Source organism: Salvelinus namaycush, chromosome 23 (assembly GCF_016432855.1).
Source record: "Salvelinus namaycush isolate Seneca chromosome 23, SaNama_1.0, whole genome shotgun sequence".
In the NCBI taxonomy this organism is placed as follows: Eukaryota; Metazoa; Chordata; class Actinopteri; order Salmoniformes; family Salmonidae; genus Salvelinus; species Salvelinus namaycush.
Genome location: NC_052329.1, coordinates 24,308,714 through 24,335,410, shown reverse-complemented (window position 1 = coordinate 24,335,410; position 26,697 = coordinate 24,308,714). Strand labels below are relative to the sequence as shown.

General features: G+C 43.5%; 1 protein-coding gene across 1 annotated transcript in view; it reads right to left on the bottom strand.

The window, feature by feature from the left end:
* The window catches only part of LOC120018561 (elastin-like), a 69,283-nt gene that overhangs the window by 35,111 nt on the left and 7,475 nt on the right, over nucleotides 1–26,697 (bottom strand). Inside the window, exons 2-5 of the mRNA XM_038961775.1 lie at nucleotides 13,720–13,788; nucleotides 10,847–10,897; nucleotides 9,072–9,167; nucleotides 8,852–8,878 (exon numbers count right to left, since the gene is read on the bottom strand). Of these exons, the coding sequence (XP_038817703.1) occupies nucleotides 8,852–8,878; nucleotides 9,072–9,167; nucleotides 10,847–10,897; nucleotides 13,720–13,788 (243 nt within the window). The remainder of the gene's footprint in view (nucleotides 1–8,851; nucleotides 8,879–9,071; nucleotides 9,168–10,846; nucleotides 10,898–13,719; nucleotides 13,789–26,697) is intronic.

The following is a 26,697-nucleotide window of genomic DNA, read 5'->3' as shown; positions in this document are numbered from 1 at the left end:
TTGGTTCACTCCAGACCTGACTGCCCTTGACCAGCACAAAAACATCCTGTGGCGTACTGCATTATTATCAAATAGCTCCTGCGATACGCAACTTTTCAGGGAAGTTAGGAACCAATATACACAGTCATTTAGGAAAGCAAAGGCTAGCTTTTTCAAACAGAAATGTGCATCCTGTAGCACAAACTCCAAAAAGTTCTGGGACACTGTAAAGTCCATGGAGAATAAGAGCACCTCCTTCCAGCGGCCCACTGCATTGAGACTAGGAAACACTGTCACTACCGATAAATCTACGATAATCGAGAATTTCAACATGCATTTTTCTACGGCTGGCCATGCTTTCCACCTGGCTAGCCCTACCTCGGTCAAAAGCTCTGCACCCCCCACAGCAACTTGCCCAAGCCTCCCCCATTTCTCCTTCACCCAGATCCAGATAGCTGATGTTCTGAAAGAGCTGCAAAATCCCTACAAATCAGCTGGGCTAGACAATCTGGACCCTCTCTTTCTAAAATGATCTGCCGCAATTGCTGCAACCTCTATTACTAGCCTGTTCAACCTCTCTTTCGTATTGTCTGAGATCCCTAAAGATTGCAAAGCTGCCGCGGTCATCCCCTTCTTCAAAGGGGATGACACTCTAGACCCAAACTGTTACAGACCTATATCTATCCTACCCTGCCATTCTAAAGTCTTCGAAAGCCAAGTTAACAAACAGATCACCGACTGTTTCGAATCCCACCGTACCTTCTCCGCTATGCAATCTGGTTTCCGAGCTGGTCATGGGTGTACCTCAGCCCCGCTCAAGGTCCTAAACAATATCATAGCCGCCATCGATAAAAGACAATACTGTGCAGCCGTATTCATCGACCTGGCCAAGGCTTTCGACTCTGTCAATCACCGCATTCTTATCGGCAGACTCAACAGCCTTGGTTTCTCAAATGACTACCTAGCCTGGTTCACCAACTACTTCTGAGATAGAGTTCAGTGTGTCAAATCGGAGGGCCTGTTGTCCGAACCTCTGGCAGTCTCTATGGGGTGCCACAGGGTTTAATTCTCGGGGCAATTCTTTTCTCTGTATACATCAACACCGTGCTTCTACACCTGCATTGCTAGCTGTTTGGGGTTTTAGGCTGGGTTTCTGTACAGCACTTCGAGATATTAGCTGATGTACGAAGGGCTATATAAAATAAACTTGATTGATTGATTGATTGATCAATAATGTCGCTCTTGCTGCTGGTGATTCTCTGATCTACCTCTACGCAGACGACACCTTTCTGTATACTTCTGTCCCTTCTTTAGACACTGTCTTAACAAACCTCCAGACGAGCGTCAATGCCATACAACACTCCTTCCGTGGCCTCCAACTGCTCTTAAATGCAAGCAAAGCTAAATGCATGCTCTTCAACCGATCACTGCCCGCACACGCCAGCCCATCTAGCATCACTACTCTGGACGGTTCTGACTTATGTGGACAACTACAAATACCTAGGTGTCTGGATAGACTGTAAACTCTCCTTCCAGACTCACGTTAAGCATCTCCAATCCAAAATGAAATCTAGAATCAGCTTCCTATTTCGCAACAAAGCATTCTTCACTCATGCTGCCAAACATACCCTTGTAAAACTGACTATCCTACCGATCCTCGACTTCGGCGATGTAATTTACAAAATAGCCTCCAACACTCTACTCAGCAAATTGGATGTAGTCTGTCACAGTGCCATCCGTTTTGTCACCAAAGCCCCATATACTACCCACCACTGCGACCTGTATGCTCTCGTTGGCTGGCCCTCGCTTCATATTCGTCGCCAAACCCACTGGCTCCAGGTCATCTATAAGTCTTTGCTAGGTAAAGCCCCGCCTTATCTCAGCTCACTGGTCACCATAGCAGCACCCACCCGTAGCACGCACTCCAGCAGGTATATTTCACTGGTCACCCCCAAAGTCAACTCCTCTTTTGGCCGCCTTTCCTTCCAGTTCTCTGCTGCCAATGACTGGAACGAATTGCAAATATCACTGAAGCTGGAGACTTATATCTCCCTCACTAACTTTAAGCATCAGCTGTCAGAGCAGCTTACTGATCATTGCACCTGTACATAGCCCATCTGTAAATAGCCCACCCAACTACCTCATCCCCATATTGTTATTTATTATTTTTGCTCATTTGCACCCCCGTATCTCTACTTGCACATTCATTTTCTGCACATCTATCACTCCAGTGTTTAATTGCTGAATTGTAATTATTTCACCACTATGGCCTATTTATTGCCTTACCTCCCTAATCTTACTACATTTTCACACACTGTAAATATACTTTTCTATTGTTTTATTGACTGTACGTGTGTTTATCCCATGTGTAACTCTGTGTTGTTTGTGTCGCACTGTTTTGAACTATCTTGGCCAGGTCGCAGTTGTAAATGAAAACTTGTTCTTAACTGGCCTACCTGGTTAAATAAAGGTGAAATAAAAAATAATACAAAATATTTTTCTCAACCCCATCCTCGCTCATCTTTCTGAGCCTCTCCTTTTTCTCTTCCATTGTTAAACTTAGTTTCACATGGAGCTGAAGTCATGTTAGGACACTCATCCCTGCTTCTACAAACATCCCTTCTTCAAGGGATAAAAATAGAGCTTCGGGCAGGTCTTTGTTTTTCAAAACCCAGGAAGCTCACAAGCAGGGAAACACCCTCCAATATTTCACTGCTTCATTTTGCAATATCATAATGTGGAGTCTTTGGAGTCAAAAGTTTGACTCTGGTTCTGTGAGATCCTTCCAGACTAATAGAGACAGTAGGTCAGCCCAGCTGTGTACAGTACAGTCTGAACTGCAGCCCTGACCTATCAGGAGTGACCTGCAGCCCTGACCTATAAGTAGTGACCTGCAGCCCTGACCTATGAGGAGTGACCTGCAGCTCTGACCTATAAAGAGTGACCTGCAGCCCTGACCTATAAAGAGTGACCTGCAGCCCTGATCTATTAGGAGTGCCTGCGGACCTATGAGGAGTGCCTGCAGCCCTGACCTTTGAGGAGTGACCTGCAGCCATGACCTATTAGAAGTGACTTGCAGCCCTGACCTATGCGGAGTGACCTGAAGCCTTGCCTTATGAAGAGTAACCTGCAGCCCTGCCCTATGAGGAGTGACCTGCAGCCCTGACCTATGAGGAGTGACCTGCAGCCATGACCTATTAGAAGTGACTTGCAGCCCTGACCTATGCGGAGTGACCTGAAGCCTTGCCCTATGAGGAGTGACCTGGAGCCTTGCCCTATGAGGAGCGACCTGCAGCCCTGACCTATGAGGAGTGACCTGAAGCCTTGCCCTATGAGGAGTGACCTGTAGCCTTGCCCTATGAAGAGTGACCTGCAGCCTTGACCTATGAGGAGTGACCTGCAGCCCTGCCCTGTGAGGAGTGACCTGCAGCCCTGACCTATGAGGAGTGACGTGAAGCCTTGCCCTATGAGGAGGGACCTACGGCCCTGACCTATTAGGAGTGACCTGCAGGCCTGACCTATAAGGAGTGACCTGCAGCCCGTCCCTACGAGGAGTGACCTGCAGCCCTGACATATGAGGAGTGACATGCAGCCTTTCCCTATTAGGAGGGACCTGCAGCCCTGACCTATTAGAAGGGACCTGCAGCCTTTCCCTATGAGGAGTGACCTACAGCCCTGACCAATTAGGAGTGACCTGCAGCCTTGCCTTATGAGAAGTGCCTGCAGCCTTGCCCTATGAGGAGTGACCCGCAGCCCTGACCTATTAGGAGTGCATGCGGCCCTGACCTATAAGGAGTGACCTGCAGCCCTGACTATGATGAGTGACCTGCAGCCCTGACCTATTAGGAGTGACCTGCAGCCCTGACCTATTAGGAGGGACCTGCAGCCCTGACCTATTAGGAGGGACCTGCAGCCTTGCCCTATGAGGAGTGCCTGCAGCCCTGACCTATGAGGAGTGATCTGCAGCCTTGCCCTTTGAAGAGTGACTTGCAGTCCTGACCTACAGTATAAGGAGAGAGTATAGAGAGAGCCTGCAGCACATCGCTTCCTTCGAGTGTCACCCTTAATCCTTCAGTCCACCGAGAGTTAACCTTTGATAAACATTCTATATTTTTCCCGTGGTGAAATTACAGAACTACTGTTGTAAAAACAGCAATGTTGTCCATGTTTCTTGTTATGCAGTCTCCCTGCTAACTCTTAGTGACAAGAGGTTATTTAGAAAAGCAAAACGTGTAAGAAGTTTTGTCCAGGTTTGGCAAAGCAACAAGGTATGTAGGAGGAATTCACCTTAGCTTTAGGGGGGAATGATGAGCCCAGGTCCAGGGCCCAGCTGCTCTCTTTTCTCTGGTCCCGACCGACTCGTCCAATGCACACACACTCGTCAAATGTTTATGCTGACAGGATTCACAATTACAGTTTTTTACGATTGCTTACACACAAAAATTGTACTTTTCCCACAATTAGCAAAACCTTACACTCAAGGAGCAAAACACAAGGCTAGATTTGCACAACTGTAAGCACATTGTCAGCTTCACACTATTTGCAAAACATTACACACAGTGATTTGCAAAACACTAAACACACTTGTATACATCAGACACAGAAGCATATCATGATGTCACTTCCTTGCAATTCCAAAGCACTGACTGTCAAATTACCACACCTATGAGCCAATCTGTTAAACACAGCCATCAGATGCACAAACACATGATTGCTAAATTGTAGACACACCAATCAGGTTTAAGCACTATAAAAATGCAGCAGGTAGGTTGGCCTTCAACCAAAATGGAAGGAGGGTGAGAGGAGGAGTACACAGAGGAGGAGGAGGAGGAGGAGGAGGAGGAGGAGGAGGAGGAGGTAGAGGAAGAGGAAGAGGCAGAGGCAGAGGCCGGGCCAGAGGTCGAGGAAGACCTGAAGCAGGAGGAGAACGTGCACAAAAAAGAAGAGGACCAAACTTATCAAATGACATTCGTGCAACACTAATGGACCATGTTGTGAACCACGGATTGACGCTGAGGGAGGCTGGACTGAGAGTTCAGCCAAATCTTAGCAGATATACAGTGGCATCTGTCATAAGGACTTTTCGACAGGAAAACAGGTAAAAGAAGATCTGTCTACAGTTACAGTAATCAGCCGCTTATTGTATGCACCATATCAGCACTTGTGATACCCCTACCCCTTCCTGTGACACAGAATGTATTATTCTCTACATAGGATTGAGGGTCGGGAACGACAAGGAGGAAGGGGGCCCATATTCACGCAAGAACAAGAGAGAGAGATAATAAACATGATTTTGGCCAATAATGCTATCAGGCTCAGAGAACTACAAGCCAACATTATCGGTGACTATGCCATTTTCAATAATGTCCATCAGGTCTCTCAGTCAACACTGGCACGCATCCTGAAAAGACATCAGGTTCAAATGAAACAACTTTATCGAGTGCCTTTTGAGCGGAATTCAGAGAGGGTCAAACGGCTGCGGCATGAGTATGTGGAGGTTTGTATTGTTCACTTTAGCACTGTGATGTTGCATACTGCACACATGACTTTATTACATTGACTGTATACGAGACCTATCCTGATCTTGTCTTTCACTGTATTTCGGGGAGTTTTGCTGATGGATGCTGAGGAAATCCTGCATGAATTCATATATATTGATGAGGCAGGGTTCAACCTCACAAAAGCAAGAAGGAGAGGCAGAAATATCATTGGCCACAGGGCTATAATCAATGTCCCAGGGCAACGTGGGGGTAACATCACCCTTTGCGCTGCCATTTCACAGCATGGGGTTGTCCTCCGTCATGCCAAAATGGGCCCTTACAACACACCTCACATTCTCGCATTTTTGGACCGATTGCACCACATCGTCATGGCAGGTAATGAAATGCACCAGATGCAATACATGGTCATCTGGGACAATGTGTCATTCCACCGCTCTGCTTTGGTCCAGAACTGGTTTCAACACCATCCACAGTTGACAGTACTATACCTTCCACCATACTCTCCGTTTCTAAACCCTATCGAAGAGTCTTTCTCTGCATGGCGGTGGAAGGTTTACGATCTCCAGCCCCAGGCTCAGGTACCCCTCATTCAGGCCATGGAGGACGCCTGTGACCAAGTCGACACCGCAGCTGTGCAAGGATGGATTCGACATTCAAGACGGTTCTTCCCGCGTTGTCTTGCTAATGACGATATTGCTTGTGATGATGACATTCTCTGGCCAGATCCAGCTAGGCGAAGAGATAATGTATAGTATGTTTACTGTAGTATTTTCTGTACAATATTGTCATTTTTTTCAGATTATTTTTTATGTTTGTTGTTGTTGTTATTTACTGTAATTGTAACCTGTACTGGATACAGTATTTTACGTTTGTCTGTTTGCTGAGCTAACAGTGTTATGCACACTACTGTAGTAGCATGAAAACTGGGACATGTTTTGTTGTGATTCTCCATGTTGACATGTTGACTGATTTGGGTATATGGAGAGAAATAAATGATATTTTCCTCAGTCTGCAGCATTGGTCTTGTGTAGTGTTTGTATAGTTGCACTTTCTCTGTGTACTTCATTTACAGTACTCTAATCACTGACAATTAGACTTGCTAAAAGTGTTTTAGATTAGTAACAGCAGTGTGTAACTGGTTCAAAAAGATTGAAGTCATATGAAATGTGTGTGTTTCGTATGGTAACAAAATATTATTTTTATGAAGTCGTGTATAGTTTTGACAAAAGTCTTCCATTTTGCAAATGATCTGAAGTGTTGTGCTACTTTGGTGTAGGGTTGTGCTAATTGTGTGTAGTGTTTTGACAAACCGGGCCCTGTTTCCAAAATTGTGCTTAAACAATTGAAGAAAACTGTAATTTAGTAGTCTAGTGTTTTAGAAGGCTTGGCACCGTCTGACAATGATTCAACTGTCACGCCAGTTTGATCACCAGCTGCTGTTTTCTGTCAGGGCCAAGGTGTGTGTGTGTGTGTGCCTGAGTGTGTGCCAGGGCCAGGGCCAAGGTGTGTGTCTGATATGTGCAGCTGATGCTCCACTTCAAGCTTCAATCACCAGAGAGGTTATGATGAAAAATGGGTCTCGGCAGGGGGAAAGAATCCACATAAGAATACTAGAAAGCAACAGGTGTCTGGTTTAAAAGCCAATCCTCACGTTGTTTTAGCTCAGGATAGAATCATCTTTCAACAGGTCAATGGACAGGGTACCCCTCCCCTGGCCTGAATGCCTTTCTGCGTTTGGTTTCCTTAAACGTTGTCCCTACCTGCACTATTTCATGTTAGTGTGTAGCTACAGTACCTCTAACTATCAGAACACATTACCATCTAAACAAAGGCTAAATGATCTGTATGGATCCAAACCGCCCTGGTTTTGTGAGACCTCAACATAGGTAAACGTTGCTCTGTGTTTGTAATGGAAACTTAATTTCTTTGTGTAGAAAGTTAGCTGGTTCCAGCCCATGTGCCCTCGAGTGAAACACCAAATCTGGATTGCTTCAGTCAACACCTCAGCTGTTGGAATGGATACATCTCAAATGTAAAAAAGTCTCCTTGCATGAAAAGCCCTTGCTGAGCAAAATAATGAACAAATTACAGCTGTACGGTTGTCTCTTGTTCTCGTTCTTTTCAAATGGATTCATGACCCTAACAGTTCCTGTTCGACCTGCCCCATATATTTTCCCACATTGCCTGTTTGACGGGACTGGGAGCAATAATCTAATTTCGGCCTTAGAGGCCCTGAGAGAGAGGGAGGGAGGAAGAGAGAGAGAGAAGCGAGAAAGAGTGAGAGAGAACTCTAACTCTTACAAAAGCCAAAGCATTATACTTCCCAAGCCGAGCTCTGCAGCGCAGTCCCCAGCCAAAGTCAACTTCCACCTAATATCCAATATTAGGACGCTTTCACAAAACAGATTTCTGAAACTCAATGACTTGTTCGAGAGACGGAGGAAAAAACTCAGTCTTCAAGGAGCCTACAGAAATCTGTTCTAAATCTTATCAGACTTTAAGAATATTATTCTACTCCTTATCTCTCTAAGCACACAGCCGTGGTAGTGGCCTAGATGTAATCACCTCTGGTTTAGGAAATTAAATAATGGCTTAACATTGCTAATTCCCTAATACTGTGCTCCACACTTGAATAGTGCAAAAACAATATTTACAGTACACTATCAGTAGAGAGGGCAGTGGCAAAACTTCAACAAGGAGGTTTCCAGATATTGTGTCGGCCTAACGTTACAAAAATATTCATCAACGCGTTGGCACCATTGTGTTTTAGGGTGGCGATGATGGGAGTTCACACTACCAATCATCACTCAGTCTGGAACATCTAGGGGTTGAGGAAAGGGTGATGGGATATAGTGTTGGAGGGATGGAAGTGTGGAGGAGCGGTTGAGGGATGGAGGAGACGTGGAACGCACCGGGTCACACCCTAGACAGGACTTCCCAAACAGCTGCCAAACCAGGGAGACTCAACCACGATTAAAACACAGGGGTGATAAGGGAGATGTGGCTGATAGTCCGTCAAGAGAGGTAGCCCATCATTGAACTACAGAATGCAGTACACTACACTACAGGTTTCGCCCGTCATTGACATGCACTCTAATGCATTCTATACATACAGTATTAGCGAATAGCTACACCACCCACCTCCTCCTATCAGTAATAACGCTAATTCCCTTCCTTTTTAAAACACTTCAGTAAGATTTCTTAGACAACAACGTACTAGAGGAATTTTCCTAGTTAAAAGCATAACAGGATACTCTGACTTGATACTACCAGAATAGTCTGGTACAGTACCGGTACCTGCCTTGTGCCTTCTACAGAACTGTACAAAATGGTATAGAGTGCGAAAGATTGAGTTGGAGCAGATAGCTTACCAGGTTTGGGGCCTTTTCCACCGGCTCCTGTTGAACAAAGCACCAAATAATTAATCTTCAAAATGATCCACTAAAATAAAAATACACTAACGTTGAATAAACATATTTAATTTCATCATTGACACTGCACAGTCAAACATAGTGCTATAGTTGACAGTGCAAGGGCTTTAAAATAAATGTTAAAGTCTCAACTTTCAATGTTCTGTAGATGAGTACACACCTCCTCCTCCGAAGCCTAACGCTCCTATTCCTCCAGCCCCGCCACCAGGGACCAGACCTCCAGCACCAACACCACCCCGTCCTCCATATCCTCCAGCTGGGGGAAACATAAGGTCTAGTTAGGCAACAGGTTTTTGTCATCACTATCATCTTTGTCATCACTATCATCACTATCATCATCATCATCATCATCAATAACACTTACTACAGTATGTAAGCTTATAACTCAACACTTCCCTCACTCCATAGCCATTCCCTGACAGCAACACAGAACACCCAGATGAGGACCAGGACAGCACACGCTGGTTTTATAGGTGTGAGGAGAACAGTCAAACTCCCTGAACACCTTGTTAAACCAGACTTAATGACAGTGGTTGTGTCTGAGCACTGTGTTTACCCAACAACAAGAGTGTCATTAGAACCAACACAATAACTAAACTATTAGCTTAGCTTCTGGCCATGTGGTGGAGTGGAGGAGAACTCACACTATAGGCTTTCCGAGATGGAACGAGAGTCATTTAGCAGATGTAGGCTAAACCATGCAAAACTATGCCTATTCTATTCCAGCAGTTTTGTGACATAGCTACACACTGACTTAAAAAGGGTGATGTTGTGGTAGTTAATGTGGTGTACTGTAGTGGTCAGAGTGTTCAGTATGCATGTCACGACTTCCGCCGAAGTTGGTCCCTCTCCTTGTTCGGGCGGCGTTCGGCGTTCGAAGTCACCGACCTTCTAGCCATCGCTGATCCACTTTTCATTTTCCATTGGTTTTGTCTTGTCTTCCATCACACCTGGTTCCAATTCCATCAATTACATGTTGTGTATTTAACCCTCTGTTCCCCCTCATGTCCTTGTCGGTAATTGTTTCTTGTAGTGCTTATGCACGGTATGCTGGTATTTACCGGATTTTGTTTGACCCATTTCATGTATTGTTCTGTTGACGGTGGTTTATGGATATTAAACGACACTGTTGTAAATCAGTTTTCGCTCTCCTGCGCCTGACTTCTCTGCCGCCCGTACGCACCTCACTACAATGTCTCTGCTATGACAACGTAATAAGACAAAGGCCAGATATAGTAGCCACTCTCCATATCTCTCTATGTGAGTGGCTGTGATGAGGGTGGCCCTGGTGCATGTAACCCAGTTTAGTCCCCTGGCCTGCACGCAAGACAGAGAGCTAAAGCTCTGTGAAAATGTTGTGTTTGTGAAAACCCTATATCTGTAGTCATTGTTCACTGAATTACTGTAGGTCTCAGCAGCATCATAGATGGCGTCTCTGTCACACCCTGATCTGTTTCACCTGTCTTTGTGCTTGTCTCCACCCCCCTCCAGGTGTCGCCCATCTTCTTCATTATCCCCAGTGTATTTATACCTGTGTTCTCTGCTTGTCTGTTTCCAGTTCGTCTTGTCAGGTCTTACCAGCGTGTTTTCCTGTCTCCCTGCTTTCTCAAATTCTGTTTCCCCGGTTCTGACCATTCTGCCTGCCCTGACCCCGAGCCTGAAAGCCGTTCTGTACCTGGCCGACTCTGACCCATTTACGAACCTCTGCCAGTCCTGATCCCGAGCCTGCCTGCTGTTCTTTACCTTATTGACTCTGCCCTGGATTACGGACCTCTGCCTGCCTTTGACCTGCCTTTTGCCTGCCCCCTGTTTGGGTCAATAAACATATGTGACTCTAGCTGACTGCATCTGGGTCTTGAGTTCTGATAGTCTCTCTTAGTCCAGCTAAGGGACAACTATTAGAGAAGGGTATTAAAGTAAGTATTTTCTACTCACCCCCAGTTTTAGCTGGTTTGTAGCCTGCTCCTGCGGGTATCCCTCCAGCACCTGTTGGTAAAACAAGAAAAGAAAAATAAACAGAAAGAGAAGCAGAAAGAGAGTTATGATACAGTGGAAAGCTTGACGTTTGTTTTAGTTCTCCCCCTGGCTCCTCTATACCTCCATCAACCCCTCCCTCCTTTCCTCCATTAATCCATCCGTCCTGCTGTTTGGGCCTTAGATCATCTGCTAGCTCTGGGTCCTCTGGTCTCTGACCTGACCAGATACAGTTTCTCCACACAGAGACTAGACCACTGTGGTGGGTAGGAGGCTCTAAATCTCTACATCTCTAAATCTTCAAAACTGTGTCCCAAATGGCACCATATTCCCTATATAGTTGTACTACTTTCGACCAGGGCCCTGGTCAAAAGCAGTGCACCATGTGTGGAATAGGGTGCCATTTGGGACACACTAAATCTCCAACAGTATCCCAGAGACATCTTTTAACCTCTCAGAGTGAAGAGAGGAATGCACAGGGTCAGTGTGGCAACTCACGCTTCCTCACACTGTATTTCACTGTAATTTATGGCCTCAATGCTGTTACAGTGAAAACCTACGGCACAGCTATGCTTATCCAGAGGGAAATGGTACAGTACAATGGGAAATAGTATGGTGCGAGAGAGAGAGAAAATACAAGGGATATTGGGTTTCTGTATATGGCAGTAATGATCAAGAGAGCCACATATGAGTCAGCCGTTTTGGACCATTTCAAGTTGCCGGCCTGCCTGTTGTTTAAGGCTGGTTTTAAGGCTGGAGGTGTGTGGTTCAACTGTCCTGGTGATTGTTAATGTTTTACGTGCCACGGAGGGCTCTTAGTGGGTTTGGAGAGGGAGCGCAGTGGTGATCGTTGGTTGGGTTGTGGTTGAGATGGAGACATGGAGTACTGTACACTACAGGCTCATGGCTAATGGTTAAACTGTGGGTTGCAATAGACTGTGACCCAACATGTGCTTTTTTTTCTTCAGTACGTAATGCTACAGTAATTTAGTTGTATGGGTTTTGTGTTGTTTGCTGGGAAACAGGAAAGGTGTATTTTGTACACTGTATGATCTATGTTGTGTGTGTTGTATACCTAAGTATGTGTGTGTTGTATACCTGGTTTTGAAATTGAGACATGCTGCCATTTAATTGATTGTGTATTACTTTATCAGTGATGTGCGGTCAGGGTAGGCGTCCTACCCTTTGAAAATGAATGATAAATGAAAAATAAAGAATATACATGTTACTACATGCTTCCATATGTGTTATTTCATAGTTTTGATGTCTTCACTATTATTCTACAATGTAGAAAATAGTAAAAATAAAGAAAAACCCTTAATTAGGTGTGTCCAAAATTTTGACTGGTACTGTACATGTATCCCATTCCCAATATGTCCCATTTAATAATAAATGTGCATGCGTATTGGCGCAAAAGGCAGAGCACTATTCTGTCTATGGATGACACACATCATCTGCTGCCTTTTGGTGCTTACGTTCATTTTACTGCTAGCTAAAGGTACGCTGATCAGGATGGCTAACATATTGCATCTGAAACATCTGATTTTCTAGCGAAACAAGGGGTGATACGGGATGGAAGACCAACACTTGAGCTTAGGGACTTACATCAAAGGAAGGGACAGAAAAATACCAAGATCATTTAAATCTGAGTGGTATCAATGGAAAGACTGGCTCTGTGGACAACATCCGTTGAGAGGACATTTTCTGCACTGAAAGGGATACCGATCAAGGACAACTCTCGTCCCTTGCCATCATCGAGACCGAGAGACTTTTAAAACTGAGGGCCAACAGGGAGGAGTTTTACAGTTCAGTCACTGATGTCTTCAACCAGAAGGATAGAAGCCAGGCGGTTGGGCTTCGTTTACAAGTAGGCCTAAAAGTACAGTAGCGCCGTCTACTATTATTAAATTATGGTAGAGTGTCTGGCTACTCTACCATAAAGGCCTGATTGGTGGAGTGCTGCAGAGATGGTTGTCCTTCTGGAAAGTTCCCTCATCGCCACAGAGGAACCCTAGAGTTCTGTCAGAGTGACCATCGGGTTCTTGGTCACCTCCCTGACCAAGGCCCTTCTCCCCCGATTGCTCAGTTTGGCCAGGCGGCCAGCTCTAGGAAGAGTCTTGGTGGTTCCAAACTTCATCCATTTAAGAATGATGGAGGCCACTGTGTTCTTGGGGACCTTCAATTTTTGGTACCCTTCCCCAGATCTGTGCCTCAACACAATCCTGTCTCGGAGCCCTACGGACAATTCCTTTGACCTCATGGCTTGGTTTTTGCTCTGACATGCACTGTCAACTGTGGGACCTTATATAGACGGGTGTGTGCCTTTCCAAATCATGTCCAATCAATTAAATTTACCACAGGTGGACTCCAGTCAAGTTGTAGAAACATCTCCATTTCAAGTCTCATAGCAAAGGGTCTGAATAGTTATGTAAATAACGTATTTCTGTAAAAAAATATATATCAATTTGCAGACATTTCGAAAACCTGTTTTTGCTTTGTCATTATGGGGTATTGTGTGTAGATTGCTGACAAATGTGGAAAAAGTCAAGGGGTCTGAATACTTTCCGAAGGGAAAGGATTGGGATATAGCTAGCTATATCCCAATCAGTAACGCTGACTACATTTTGTGAGTGTAGCGCTGTGAATGTGTGCATTTTTGAAAGTGCTGTTTTTAGATGGGTTGTGGTTGTTTGATGATTATCTTGAGATCGTGTCATACAGATGAACACAGTCACAAAAATCTGCTTTATGAGTGTGTGTGTGTGTCACTGTACTTTTATCTAAAGAGACATGTTGTGTAATGTGTTGCGCTGTGCAGGTAGCTGATATATTACCTGGGTAGAGACCAGCACCTGGTCCAGCACCTCCTGCTCCAACTCCAGCACCAGCCGGCACGTACACACCTGGAGAGACAGACCGGTAACATACCTGGTCAGTGACAGCTCTGTATGACTTCATGACACTAATCTAATGGTCCAACATGTAGACCGCAATCCATCGTTTTTAAATGACTATATTCCAAACCTCAGTCATGACCAATACTCAAACCCATGACGAAACTACGGTACAGTAAGAGGTCAAGGCAAAGTCTGATTATCAAAAAATGCATTGTTTTAAGCAAGCAGTGAGATGAGGTACTGCAGTTGGAGGAAAAGGGAACATTTTGGTGCATAGAGGGAGGTTTGGCCATGGTTTTACGTAACATGCTGTGACATTGTAAAACGTTTACTGCCACCATTGCCACATCAATGTTCTCTCTCTCTCAGCCCCAAGGAGAACTTTAGCAAGTGAGACGTCAGTGCAACTCAACAAGGGAATCAGCAAGAATGTTTGTCTCCTACAGGCTACAGGATTCGGAAATATACTGTAAGAACCCTCTAACTGTAGGGAGGGAAGAAGGGAGAGAGAGAAAAAGAGACGGCGAGAGGTATGTGTGTTAGAGAAGGAGAGTGAAGTATAAGAGAGAAAGAGAGAAAGAAAGAGAAAGAAAGAACGAGAGAGAAAGAGAGAGAGAGAGAGAGAGAGCGAGACAGACAGACAGACAGACAGACAGACAGACAGACAGACAGACAGACAGACAGACAGACAGACAGACAGACAGACAGACAGACAGACAGACAGACAGAGACAGACAGAGACAGACAGACAGACAGACAGACAGACAGACAGACAGACAGACAGAGAGAGAGAGAGAGAGAGAGAGAGAGAGAGAGAGAGAGAGAGAGAGAGAGAGAGAGAGAGAGAGAGAGAGGAATACAAAAGGGGATACTTGTGGCATCCCCCAGCCAAAGAAAGCTATGAGGAAATGGAACAAAGCACATTAATAATTCAGCTCATGTAGTCGTGTTTCTGGTGGAAAGTTAACATAAACTGTGAAAATCTGCACTGAAGCATGACACTGTGCCTGCCGAAGACCACACTGAGTCACTCATCTGGACAGAGAGGTTAGCGAGGACAACAGAGTCAGTCATATTCACATAAATCCCCCAAATCGCACACCAAAACCTGATTAGCAGAAAGGGAAAATATTTAGTCTATCTGGTCTGTTTTTGTTTAACAGAGAAAATCTATTCTCAATCAAACTCAGTACATGCCATCAGGGATTTGTATGGTTATGCTACGGAGCTAGAATTCTTAACATGGTTTTTATGACGGTGCATGTTGTTTTAAAAACACAATGTTTGGGAGTGTAAATAGGGGTCGGTTTGAGTGATGGTTTATTTGAAAGAGTTTGGCGGCCGTGTCCTTGGAAAACAAATGAGCTCATAGTTGAAGCGGTCCGAGACAGATCAGAGAGAGGATGCTCTCTAGCCCAACTGCTCTTAATTGAGACGGTGAGGGAGTTGGATGATGGGAAGAAGAGGCGATCGGGTTTCCTTACAGTTTGGCCTTGTGGTCTTAATGGCTGGCTGAGTAGTAAGAACTTGCTAAACAGACAAGGCCCAAGGTCCTAAGGGAAAGAAGAGGAAAATGTGCACATGGCTGAATGGTCAGAGAGGGCTGTCCAGGGCACAGCATTACACTCTTAGAAAAAAGGTGCAATCTAGAACCTTTTACACAGAGGGTTCTACATGGAACTCAAAAGAGTTTTACCTGGAACCAAAAAAGGGTTCTACCTGGAACCAAAAAGGGTTCTGTTATGGGAACAGTCGAAGAACCCATTTGGAACCCTTTTTTCTGAGTGTACAACGTTTCACAAAATGACTGCATACTCTGAGGATGATGTACAGTACCAGTCAAAAGGTTGGATACACCTACTCATTCAAGGGTTTTTCTTCATTTTTACTATTTTCTACTTTGTAGAATAATAGTGTGGAATAATAGTGAAAACATCAAAACTATGAAATAACACATTTGGAATCATGTAGTAACCAAAAACGTGTTAAACAAATCAAAATATGTTTTACATTTGAGATGCTTCGAAGTAGCCACCCTTTTCCTTGATGACAGCTTTGCACACTCTTGACATTCTCTCAACCAGCTTCATGAGGTAGTCACCTGGAATGCATTTCAATTAACAGGTGTGCCTTGATAAAAGTTAATTTGTGGAATTTCTTTCCTTCTTAATGCATTTGAGCCAATCAGTTGTGTTGTGACAAGGTAGAGGTGGTGTACAGAAGATAGCCCTATTTGGTCAAAGACAAAGCCCATATTATGGCAAGACCAGCTCAAATAAGCAAAGAGAAACGACAGCCCATCATTACTTTTAGACATGAAGGTCAGTCAATGCGGAAAATTTCAACTTTGAAAGTTTGAAAGTTTCTTCAAGTGCAGTCGCTAAAACCATCAAGCGCTATGATGAAACTGGCTCTCATGAGGACCACCACAGGAAAAGAAGACCCAGACTTACCTCTGCTGCAGAGGATAAGTTCATTAGAGTTAACTGTACCTCAGATTGTGGCCCAAATAAATTCTTCACAGATTTCAAGTAACAGACACATCTCAACATCAACTGTTCAGAGGAGACTGCATGAATCAGGCCGTCAATGTCGAATTGCTGCAAAGAAACCACTACTAAAGGACACCAATAAGAAGAAGACTTGCTTGGGCCAAGAAATACGAGCAATGGACATTAGACTGGAAGAAATCTGTCCTTTGGTCTGATGAGTCCAAATTTGAGATTTTTGGTTCCAACCGTCATGTCTTTGTGAGACACAGAGTAGGTGAACGGATGGTCTCCGCATGTGTGGTTTCCACCATGAAGCATGGAGGAGGAGGTATGATGGTGTGGGGGTGCTTTGCTGATGACACTCTCTGTGATTTATTTAGAATTCAAGGCACACTTAACCAGCATGGCTACCAACACACCTCCAGGCTGTGTAAGGGCTATTTGTTCAAGAAGGAGAGTGATTGAGTGCTGCATCAGATGACCTGGCCTCCACAATCTCCCAACCTCAGCCCAATTGAGATGGTTTGGGATGAGTTGGACCGCAGATTGAAGGAAAAGCAGCCAACAAGTACTCAGCATATGTGGGAAATCCTTCAAGACTGTTGGAAAAGCCTTCCAGGTGGAGCTGGTTGAGAGAGTACCAAGAGTGTGCAAAGCTGTCACCAAGGCAAAGGGTGGCTACTTTGAAGAATCAAAAATATTTTGATTGAACACTTTTTGGGTTACTACATGATTCCATATGTGTTATTTCACAGTTTGGATGTCTTCACTGTTATTATACAATGTAGAAAATAGTAAAAATAAATAAAAACCCTTGAATGAGTAGGTGTGTCCAAACCTGTGACTCATACTGTATGTGTGAGTGTGCAAGTCAATGGATTGATTTGTGTGTGTGTGTGTTCTTAAATATGTGTATGCTTACTTGTGTCTGTCCACTCCAGTCTATTTGGCTATATGAGTGTGTGTTTGTGTTCCACCCTCCTCTCTCAGCTCAGTGGATGCCATGCCAGCTCCATGACAGAGCCCCCAGGAAGTGTCCTGTACTTTACCAGCAGGGTAGAATGATTGTTCTCCACTTCAACCCAACATGCCAGACTCTCATTTCACAATCAAAGGGAGGATTTCCTGTCCCAGGGTTGAGAGGGAGGGCAGATGGAGTGAATGTAGTGTCTGCTCCAATTTTCCCCTGGTCAGAAGCCCATCATATCGTAACTACTGTACTGTAGCTACCCCACCATACTACTGGGCAGGGCGGAACCCAGTAAGGGGCACTGGGTTCACAAGAACCAACCCAATAAGGTACTCATTGACCTGAGCTAAGAAATATGAACTATGCTGACTTACAGTATCAAGTCATTGGTTTCTTATCACTGTCGAGCTCAAACTCAAAGTGTTCTCTAAGAATTTTTTGGGGAATGCATGTGTTTGTAGGTCATACCAGAGGCAAAGGAGACTGGCATAATTAGAACGCAACATGCAACAATTTCAACGATTTTACTGAGTTACAGTTTATATAAAGAAATCAGTCAATAGAAATAAATGAATTAGGCCCTAATCTATGGATTTCACATGACTGGGAAGGGGTGCAGCCATGGGTGGGCCTTGGAGGGCATAGGCCCAGCCACTTGGCAGCCAGGCCCATCCACTGGGGAGCCAGGTACAGCCAATCAGAATGAGTTTTTCCCCACAAAAGGGCTTTATTACAGACAGAAATGCTCCTCAGTTTCAATCAGCTCTCCGGGTGGCTGGTCTCAAACGATCCCGCAGGTGAAGAAGGCGGATGTGGAGGTCCTGGGCTGGTGTGGTTACACGTGGTCTGCGGTTGTGAGGCCGGTTGGACGTACTGCCAAATTCTCTAAAACTATGTTTGAGGCGACTTATGGTAGAGAAATTAACATTCAATTCCCTGGCAACAGCTCTGGTGGACATCTGTGCAGTCAGCGAGACATCTGTGTTGTGTGACAAAACTGCACATTTTAGAGTGGCCTTTTATTGCCCCCAGCACAATGTGCACCTGTGTAATGATCATGCTGTTTAATCTGCTTCTTGATATGCCACACCTGTCAGGTGGATGGATTGTCTTGGCAAAAGAGAAATGCTCAATAACAGAGATGTTAACAAACTTGTGCACAGAATTTGAGAGTAATAAGCTTTTAGTGTCTATGGAACATTTCTGGGATCTTTTATTTTAGCTCATGAAACATGGGACCAACACTTTACAAGTTGCGTTTATATTTTTGTTCAGTATAAGTAACCAAAAAGTTACCAGTAACCTGATTTAAATCCCATATGGGTGGTAAAGTAGTTTCTATCTGGTCTTCACTGTGAACATAACATGCAATCTTCTGCATTAGCAATCTATATAGTTTATAAGCCAAACATGGGAGAAACAAAAGCATACAATTTCATGGTTTCTCATGAAACGGATCTGCCTTACCTCTGAGGCACTGGAAAAACATCTTATTTAGGCTACAATGTTGAACCATGTTTTGGCATCCTCCGTTAGTCAATAACATTGCTCCGATTGTTTTGAGTTCAAGTTGAATGGGCTCGTTTTGTCCACGAGACTTAAGCGAACAGATTTAGCTCTATAGGGCGTTTTTTCTCTGTTTAGTTTACAGTTTGAGTATCAGCCAGAGGAATAAGCACTGACATGTTTACCGACCATTAGCTGGCCATGAATTTTAATAAAACCAGACCAAACAAATCCATAACTCGAGAGCCGAATACAACTGAAAACCTCTTTTACAAGCCTGTATGTCTGATGGTCTGTTCATTGAAAACCTATTCACCTCTCGGAAAGATCACTGTAAAATTGTACCCTATATTGTCTACTTAATATACAGTGCCGTCAGAAAGACACAGGCATCCTTCTTAATTCAGTTGCCTGAGAGGAATGAAACCACTCAGGGATTTCACCATGAGGACAATGGTGACTTTAAACAGTTACAGAGTTTAATGCCTGAGATGGGAGAAAAACTGAGGATGGATCAACAACATTGTAGTTACTCCACAATAGTAACCTAAATGAATGAAAATATTCCAAAACATGCATCCTGTTTGCAATAAGGCACTAATGTAAAACTGCAAAAATTAATACAAAGCGTTATGTTTGGGGCAAATCCAACACAAGACATCACCGAGTACAACTCTTCATATTTTAAGGCATGCTAGTGGCTGCATCATGTTATGGGTATGCTTGTCATTGGCAAGGACTGGGGAGTTTTTTGGGGGATAAAAAGAACCGTAATAAAGTTAAGTACAGGAAAAATCCTAGAGGAAAACCTGGTTCAGTCTGCTTTCCAACAGACACTGGGAGACAAATTCACCTTTCAGCAGGACAATAACCTAAAACACAAGGCCAAATATAGACTGGAGTTGTTTACCAAGACGACATTGAATGTTCCGAATTGGCCTAGTTACAGTTTTGACTTAAATCAACTTGAAAATCTATGTCAAGACTTGAAAATGGCTGTCCAGCAATGATCAACTACCAATTTGACAGAGGTTGAAGAATTAAAAAATGAATAATATGCAAATATTATGCAGTCCAGGTGTGCAAAGCTCTTAGAAACGTACCCAGAAAGACTCACAGCTATAATTGCTGCCAAAGGTGATTCTAATATGTATTGACTCAGGGGTGTGAATGCTTATGTAAATTAGATATTTCTGTACTTAATTTCCAATGCATTTGCAAAAATGTTGACTTTGTCATTATGGGGTATTGTGTGTAGATGGGTGACCCAAAAATATATATTTAATAAATTTTGAATTCAGGCTGTAACACAACAAATATGGAAAAAGTCAAGGGGTATGAATACTTTCTGAAGGTACAGTACATCACCAAAAAAAACAGTTTGTTTGTAAATTAAATTAATTATACAATGAATGATGTAATGATTACCTTAACTCCCGTTGATTTAGTGCATGTGTAATAAAAAATGGATCCTATGAGTATTTCACAGCAATGATCAGACTGGCGTGTTTTCTTCTAATCCCTTTTCCTTGATCGTAAGACAAATGATGGCGAGCAATTTAAACCAACTGGAATTGAAAAAATAAACAACAATTATTGGGCCATACTTTTACTGCAGGTTATGATTAGCGTAACCTTGGGCCTACACTGAGGCACATTTAATTTCTTCCCAGACCATACATAAAATACACACTTCTACAAATCAGATGTACTGTTGGACATGTCTCCATATCACATTTTGTTGATTAGTCAGGGGTTAACAATGAGAAATAAAATAAGCATGCCATAAAGCATTTTTTAAACTAAGCAGTTACACAATTCTTTCAGATTCCTCAATACAATGTTATGAGCTATTCCCAAAAGTCTGATCTACTGCTCAGGTTTCCACACTTCAATTAGTGTATTTATCTAAAATCATTCATGTCTGTCATCATTTTATGCACTGATGTTTAACAGTAAAATGCTTTCTAATGACCTTGGAGAACTGGCTTGGAGAACTGTCTCAGAATCACATTTTAACATCACTTTCCCAGTTATTAGATATTTCTCTGTCAGTGTTAAATATACAAAACAAAAAAAAAATTGGGCCATTTTGTGTTGTTGTTGACTTTGCACATGAGTGCCAAATTACTCTCATGTAGAGACAGCGTTTTGCCACATGCCGTCAGAGCAGAATTCCATGACAATGTCAGAGTCATTCATCTGGGAAGACTTCCCATAACCTCCATGGAAGACCCTATCGGACTGGAGTTATGTGCCTCTGCAAACAAACACTAACAACCGTAAGAATGTATGAATACTTTCTGAAGGCACTGTACTTACATTAAATATTATTGCATTACATGTAGCGCATGAAACAACAGGTTGATATGACATTCATCCACTGCTGTAAGTGATCAAATTAATGATATTTTGGGATACTGTACTGCTGCTGGATCAGCCAACCTGTACATGGAAGTAATGACTGATTTTATCGGAGGCGCCGAAGAGGTGGATTTGGCACATGCACACTTGGTCAAAAACAATACAGATTCTTTCCAGACAAATACTTTTTTCAGTTGCTTGTCAATTTTTATTTAGAACTTTTTTGGGCAGTACATAACAGTGGTAAATGACGATAGTTGCTCAGCGAAACTCCATATTTGGTGAGAAACAAACGTATTTTGACATTATAACGCTTGCAGAAGTGTCTAATGGGAAAAAGAATGGTAGCTAACTGCACTCTTAGAAAAAAACGTGTTATCTAAAAACCTAAAAGGGTTCTTTCGGCTGTCCCCATAGGAGAACAAGTATCTGGGCAGAGAAACGAGTATCTGGTTCCAGGTACAACACTTTTGCGTACAATGTAGAACCCTTTACACATAGGATTCTACATGGAACTCAAAATATTTCTACCTGCAACCAAAAGGGTTTCTAGCTGGAACCAAAAAGAGTTATCCTATGGGGACAGCTGAGAACCCTTCTGGAACCATTTTTACTAAGAGTGTGGGCTAAAGAGGAAACTCGTCATATTCATAATCTCTTCCTCTGCCCAGATACTGGTTCAGGCTTAAATAAACTGTGTCTAAATATGTTTGGAGTGTTCCAAAAACCTGACATTTACGGAATTAACACCTTCCATCTGTTTATTCATCACACCATCCATCCCTCCTGTAAATGAAAGTGTGTCTGTGTCTGGTAAAGCTTGTGTGGCCAGCAGCAGGTCCAGGTCACCCTCCCTCCCAGAAGGTTCTCTGTGGCTAGACTAACTTAATATCAGCCTTCCTATTCTGACTGCAGTGAAAAAGGAGGCTGACATCAGTCTTAAAGGAGGCTGACATCCTGAGACCAAGATCTACAGAGCAGTGCAGCAGAGCAGATTGGAGCAGACTCCCTCTTTCCTGGTACTAAGCATCAACAGCTATCGGACATGTTGCGTCTGGCCTACATTTTGTCACATTGTAGCATTATATTTTCCAAAACATTTAGCGAGAAAAGGGAGGGGGGAGGTGGGTCAAAGAAAAGAAAGCGTGAAAAGAGTACATTTTGATGACAGAAGAACTCCCTGCCTCTCTTCCTCCACCTGTCTTCCCTTCCTCCCCTCCCCTCCCCTCCCTCCTACGGAATTCAAGGCACCAGCCTATCTGACACACACATCTGTGGAGCAGAGCATAAATGTAAAGTATGCAAAGTCAAATAAACAAACGACATACAGACGGCACTATTTTAAATGGAGGCAGAATTCTGATCTCATAATCGGCACTAATTTTCAGCCTTCCAATGTCTCTCGGCTGAGACAGAACCTACCTACCGGGAGGTTGACATAGTGCATGATATCTCCCCTTCATAGGTTCAAAGAGGGAATGTCTATGAAAAATAAAATAAATAAGGTTTTGCAACAGCTGCAAATTCCTTCTTCCTTCGTAAGGTTTGAAGATTTTATAGACGTTGTATTGAACATGACAGGAACGTAAACTACAGAATGGCAGTCTGAACTTAACAGAGCAAATTGCAGTTTGATTCCAAATAAACTTACTTCATCTCTTCTTACACAATCTGTTAAAAGTACAGAGCAAAACTAAGTATGTAATGAATAGTGTGCATATTGCCTATAATAAGATTAGATGTTTCAAGGATATACGTTACTTTCAATAACCATCCAAGGTAACTTGAATTTTTATGTTCAGAAAAGGACATTCAATTATGGGATATTTACCCAAGATTTACCTTCATTCTGGCAAGCATAAGTACACTATAGTTTGTTACTACAGACTTACAGGGTATGAAGAAAAGTACAAAATGTGTAACTTCCAGTCTTTTCTAAATGTGGACCAGATATTTCAGTTAAGTTCGAACAGGTCCCCACTACTCTCATTTCATAAACTAGGCTAAAATGTATGTGGTATGGGACCAGGTCCAAATCTATAGAACACAGAGGGTTTTCTTTAATGGAAACCTCTCTAATGCAAATTCAGTTGAGTGTGGTGTAGTGCAGGGCAGCCAGCTTGGGCCATTATTGTTATTCTGTTTTTACTAATGACCTTCAACTGACCTTGAATAAAGCCTGTGTGTCTATGTACGCTGATGACTCAACAGTATACACATCAGCTACCACAGTGAACTAAATACCTGACACCCTCAGTTTTAGAATGGGTAACCGACAATAGGCTGGTGCTAAATATAAAAAAACGAAAAGCAACATTTTTGGGACAAATCACTCACTCAACTCTAAACCTCATTTAGATCTATTATTGAATAATATGGTGATTGAACAAGTCGAGGAGACTAAACTGCTGTCTGTAACCCTAGATAACAAGCTGTCATGGTCAAAACATATAGACTCAATGGTTGCTAAAATGGGAAGAGGTCTGTCCATGATAAGGTGTTGTTCTACTTTCTTTTCAGTCAACCAGACAGGTCCTACAGGCCCTAGTTTTGGACTACTGCCCAGTTGTGTGGTCATGTTCGGCAAAGAGGGACACACACTACCGTTCAAAAGTTTGGGGACACTTAGAAATGTCCTTGTTTTTGAAAGAAAAGCAATGTTTTGTTCATCAAAATAACATCAAATTGATCAGAAATACAGTGTAGATAGACATTGTTAATGTTTTAATTACTATTGTAGCTGGAAACGGCAGATTTTTTATGGAATATCTACATAGGCATACAGAGGCCCATTATCAGCAACCATCACTCCTGTGTTCGAATGGCACGTTGTGTTACCTAATCCAAGTTTATCATTTTAAAAGGCTAATTGATCATTAGAAAACCCTTTTGCAATTATGTTAGCACAGCTCAAATCAAATCAACGTTTATTTGTCACGTGCACCGAATGCAACAGGTGTAGACCTTACAGTGAAATGCTTACTTACAGGCTCTAACCAATAGTGCAAAAAAGGTATTAGGTGAACAATAGGTAATAGCTGAAAAATGAAGGCTATTCCATGCGAGAAATTGGCCAGCATCCCGGAGTCGCCTCTTCACTGTTGACGTTGAGACTGGTGTTTTGCGGGTACTTTTTAATGAAGCTGCCAGTTGAGGACTTGTGAGGTGTCTTTCTCAAACTAGGCACTCTAATGTACTTATCCTCTTGCTCAGTTGTGCACCGGGGCCTCCCACCCCTCTTTCTATTCTGGTTAGAGACAGTTTGCGCTGTTCAGTGAAGGGAGTAATACACAGCATTGTACGAGATCTTCAGTTTCTTGGCAATTTCTTGCATGAATAGCCTTCATTTCTCAGAACAAGAATAGACTGGCGAGTTTCAGAAGAAAGTCCTTTGTTTCTGGCCAATTTGAGCCTGTAATCGAACCCACAAATGCTGATGCTCCAGATACTCAACTAGACTAAAGAAGGACAGTTTTATTGCTTCTTTAATCAGAACAACAGTTTTCAGCTGTGCTAATGTAACGGATGGGAAATGGCTAGCTAGTTAGCGGGTACGCGCTACTAGCGTTTCAATCAGTTACGTCACTTGCTCTGAAACCTAGAAGTACTGTTGCCCCTTGCTCTGCAAGGGCCGCGGCTTTTGTGGAGCGATGGGTAACGACGCTTCGTGGGTGACCGTTGTTGATGTGTGCAGAGGGTCCCTGGTTCGCGCCCGTGTCGGGGCGAGGGGACGGTTTAAAGTTATACTGTTACATTGGTGCCGTGGCCTTTGTGGAGCGATGGGTAACGATGCTTCGTGGGCGACCGTTGTTGATGTGTGCAGAGGGTCCCTGGTTCGCGCCCGTGTCGGGGCGAGGGGACGGTTTAAAGTTATACTGTTACACTAACATAATTGTAAAAGGGTTTTCTAATGATCAATTAGCCTTTTAAAATGATAAACTTGGATTAGCTAACACAACGTGCCATTGGAACACAGGAGTGATGGTTGCTGATAATGGGCCTCTGTATGCCTATGTAGATATTCCATAAAAAATCATCCGTTTCCAGCTACATTAGTCATTTACAACATTAACAATGTCTACACTGTATTTCTGATCAATTTGATGTTATTTTAATGGACAAAAAAAAAGCTTTTCTTTCAAAAACAAGGACATTGCTAAGTGACCCCAAAGTTTTGAACGGTAGTGTAGGTAAATTGCAGTTGGTCCAGAACAGAGCAGCACTTAGATGTACATGGAGGGCAAATGTCAGTAACATGCATGTCGATCTCTACTGGCTCAAAGTTGAGGAGAGATTGACTGCATCAATATTGGTCTTTGTGCGAGGTGTTGAAGGTACCGGACTGTCTGTTCAAGCAGTTGGCACACAGTTCGGACACTCATCGGTACCACACAAGACATGCAATCACAGTCCCCAGGTCCAGAACAGAGGCTGAGAAACGCATATTATTAAATAGAGCGATGACTACATAAAACTCTGCCACCCCAGGTAACTCAAGCTAGCAAAAAAAACAGTTAAAAATCAGATAAAAGTACACCGTTACGGCAAAATGGTAACTGTGAAGAGACACAGACATTTTTATATATTTTGAATTGTAATTTGCACTGTATTATATATTGTTTTATGTAGGCGGGTGGCCTTGCACAAGCCTTTGTTTCTGTGAGCCGGAATGGATCATAAGGCAGGAGACATCTGAGTATTATGTAGTATGATGAAGTATTATTTAGTGTTATGCATATTATGTATTTTATTTGTTATTTTGTTTCCTGTTTGGAGCCCAGGAAGAGTAGCCGTTGCCTTGGCAGCCGTTAATTGGGGATCCCAATCAAATACTAAATCCTATTGATTCCATTGCAAAAGGCATGCTCAATCAAGGTATTATAAATTATTTGGAACACTATTTGAACCCAGGTGTCACGCCCTGACCGTAGATTGCTTTGTATGTTTCTATTTTTAGCTTGGTCAGGGTGTGATGTGGGTGGGTATTCTATGTTGTAGGTCTAGGTTTTCTGTTTCTATGTGTTTGGCCTGGTATGGTTCTCATTCAGAGGCAGCTGTCTATCGTTGTCTCTGATTGAGAGCCATACTTAGGTAACCTGTTTTCCCACTTGTGTTTGTGGGTGGTTATTTTCAGCACTATGTGGACTATGAGACAACCTGGGAGGAGATAGAAAGCTGGTCGGTCGACCCAGGGAGAGTGCCGGAGCCCGCCTTTGATTCTCTGGAACAGTGCGAGGAGGGATATCGGAGAATGGAGTTGGCGACACGAACACGGCTGGCAAGGAAGTCCGAGAGGCAGCCCCAGAAATTTATTTGGGGGGCGGCACACGGGGAGATTGGCGGAGTCAGGTAGGAGACCTGAGCCAACTCCCCGTGCTTACCGTGGCGAGCGTCGTACTGGTCAGGCACCGTGTTATGCGGTGGAGCACACGGTGTCTCCAGTACGTGTTCATAGCCCGGTACGTTACATCGCTGCTCCTCGCATCTGCCGGGCGAGAGTGGGCATCGAGCCAGGAAGGATTGTGCCAGCCCTGCTCTCCAGGCCTCTAGTGCGTCTCCTCGGCCCGGGTTATCCTGCACCAG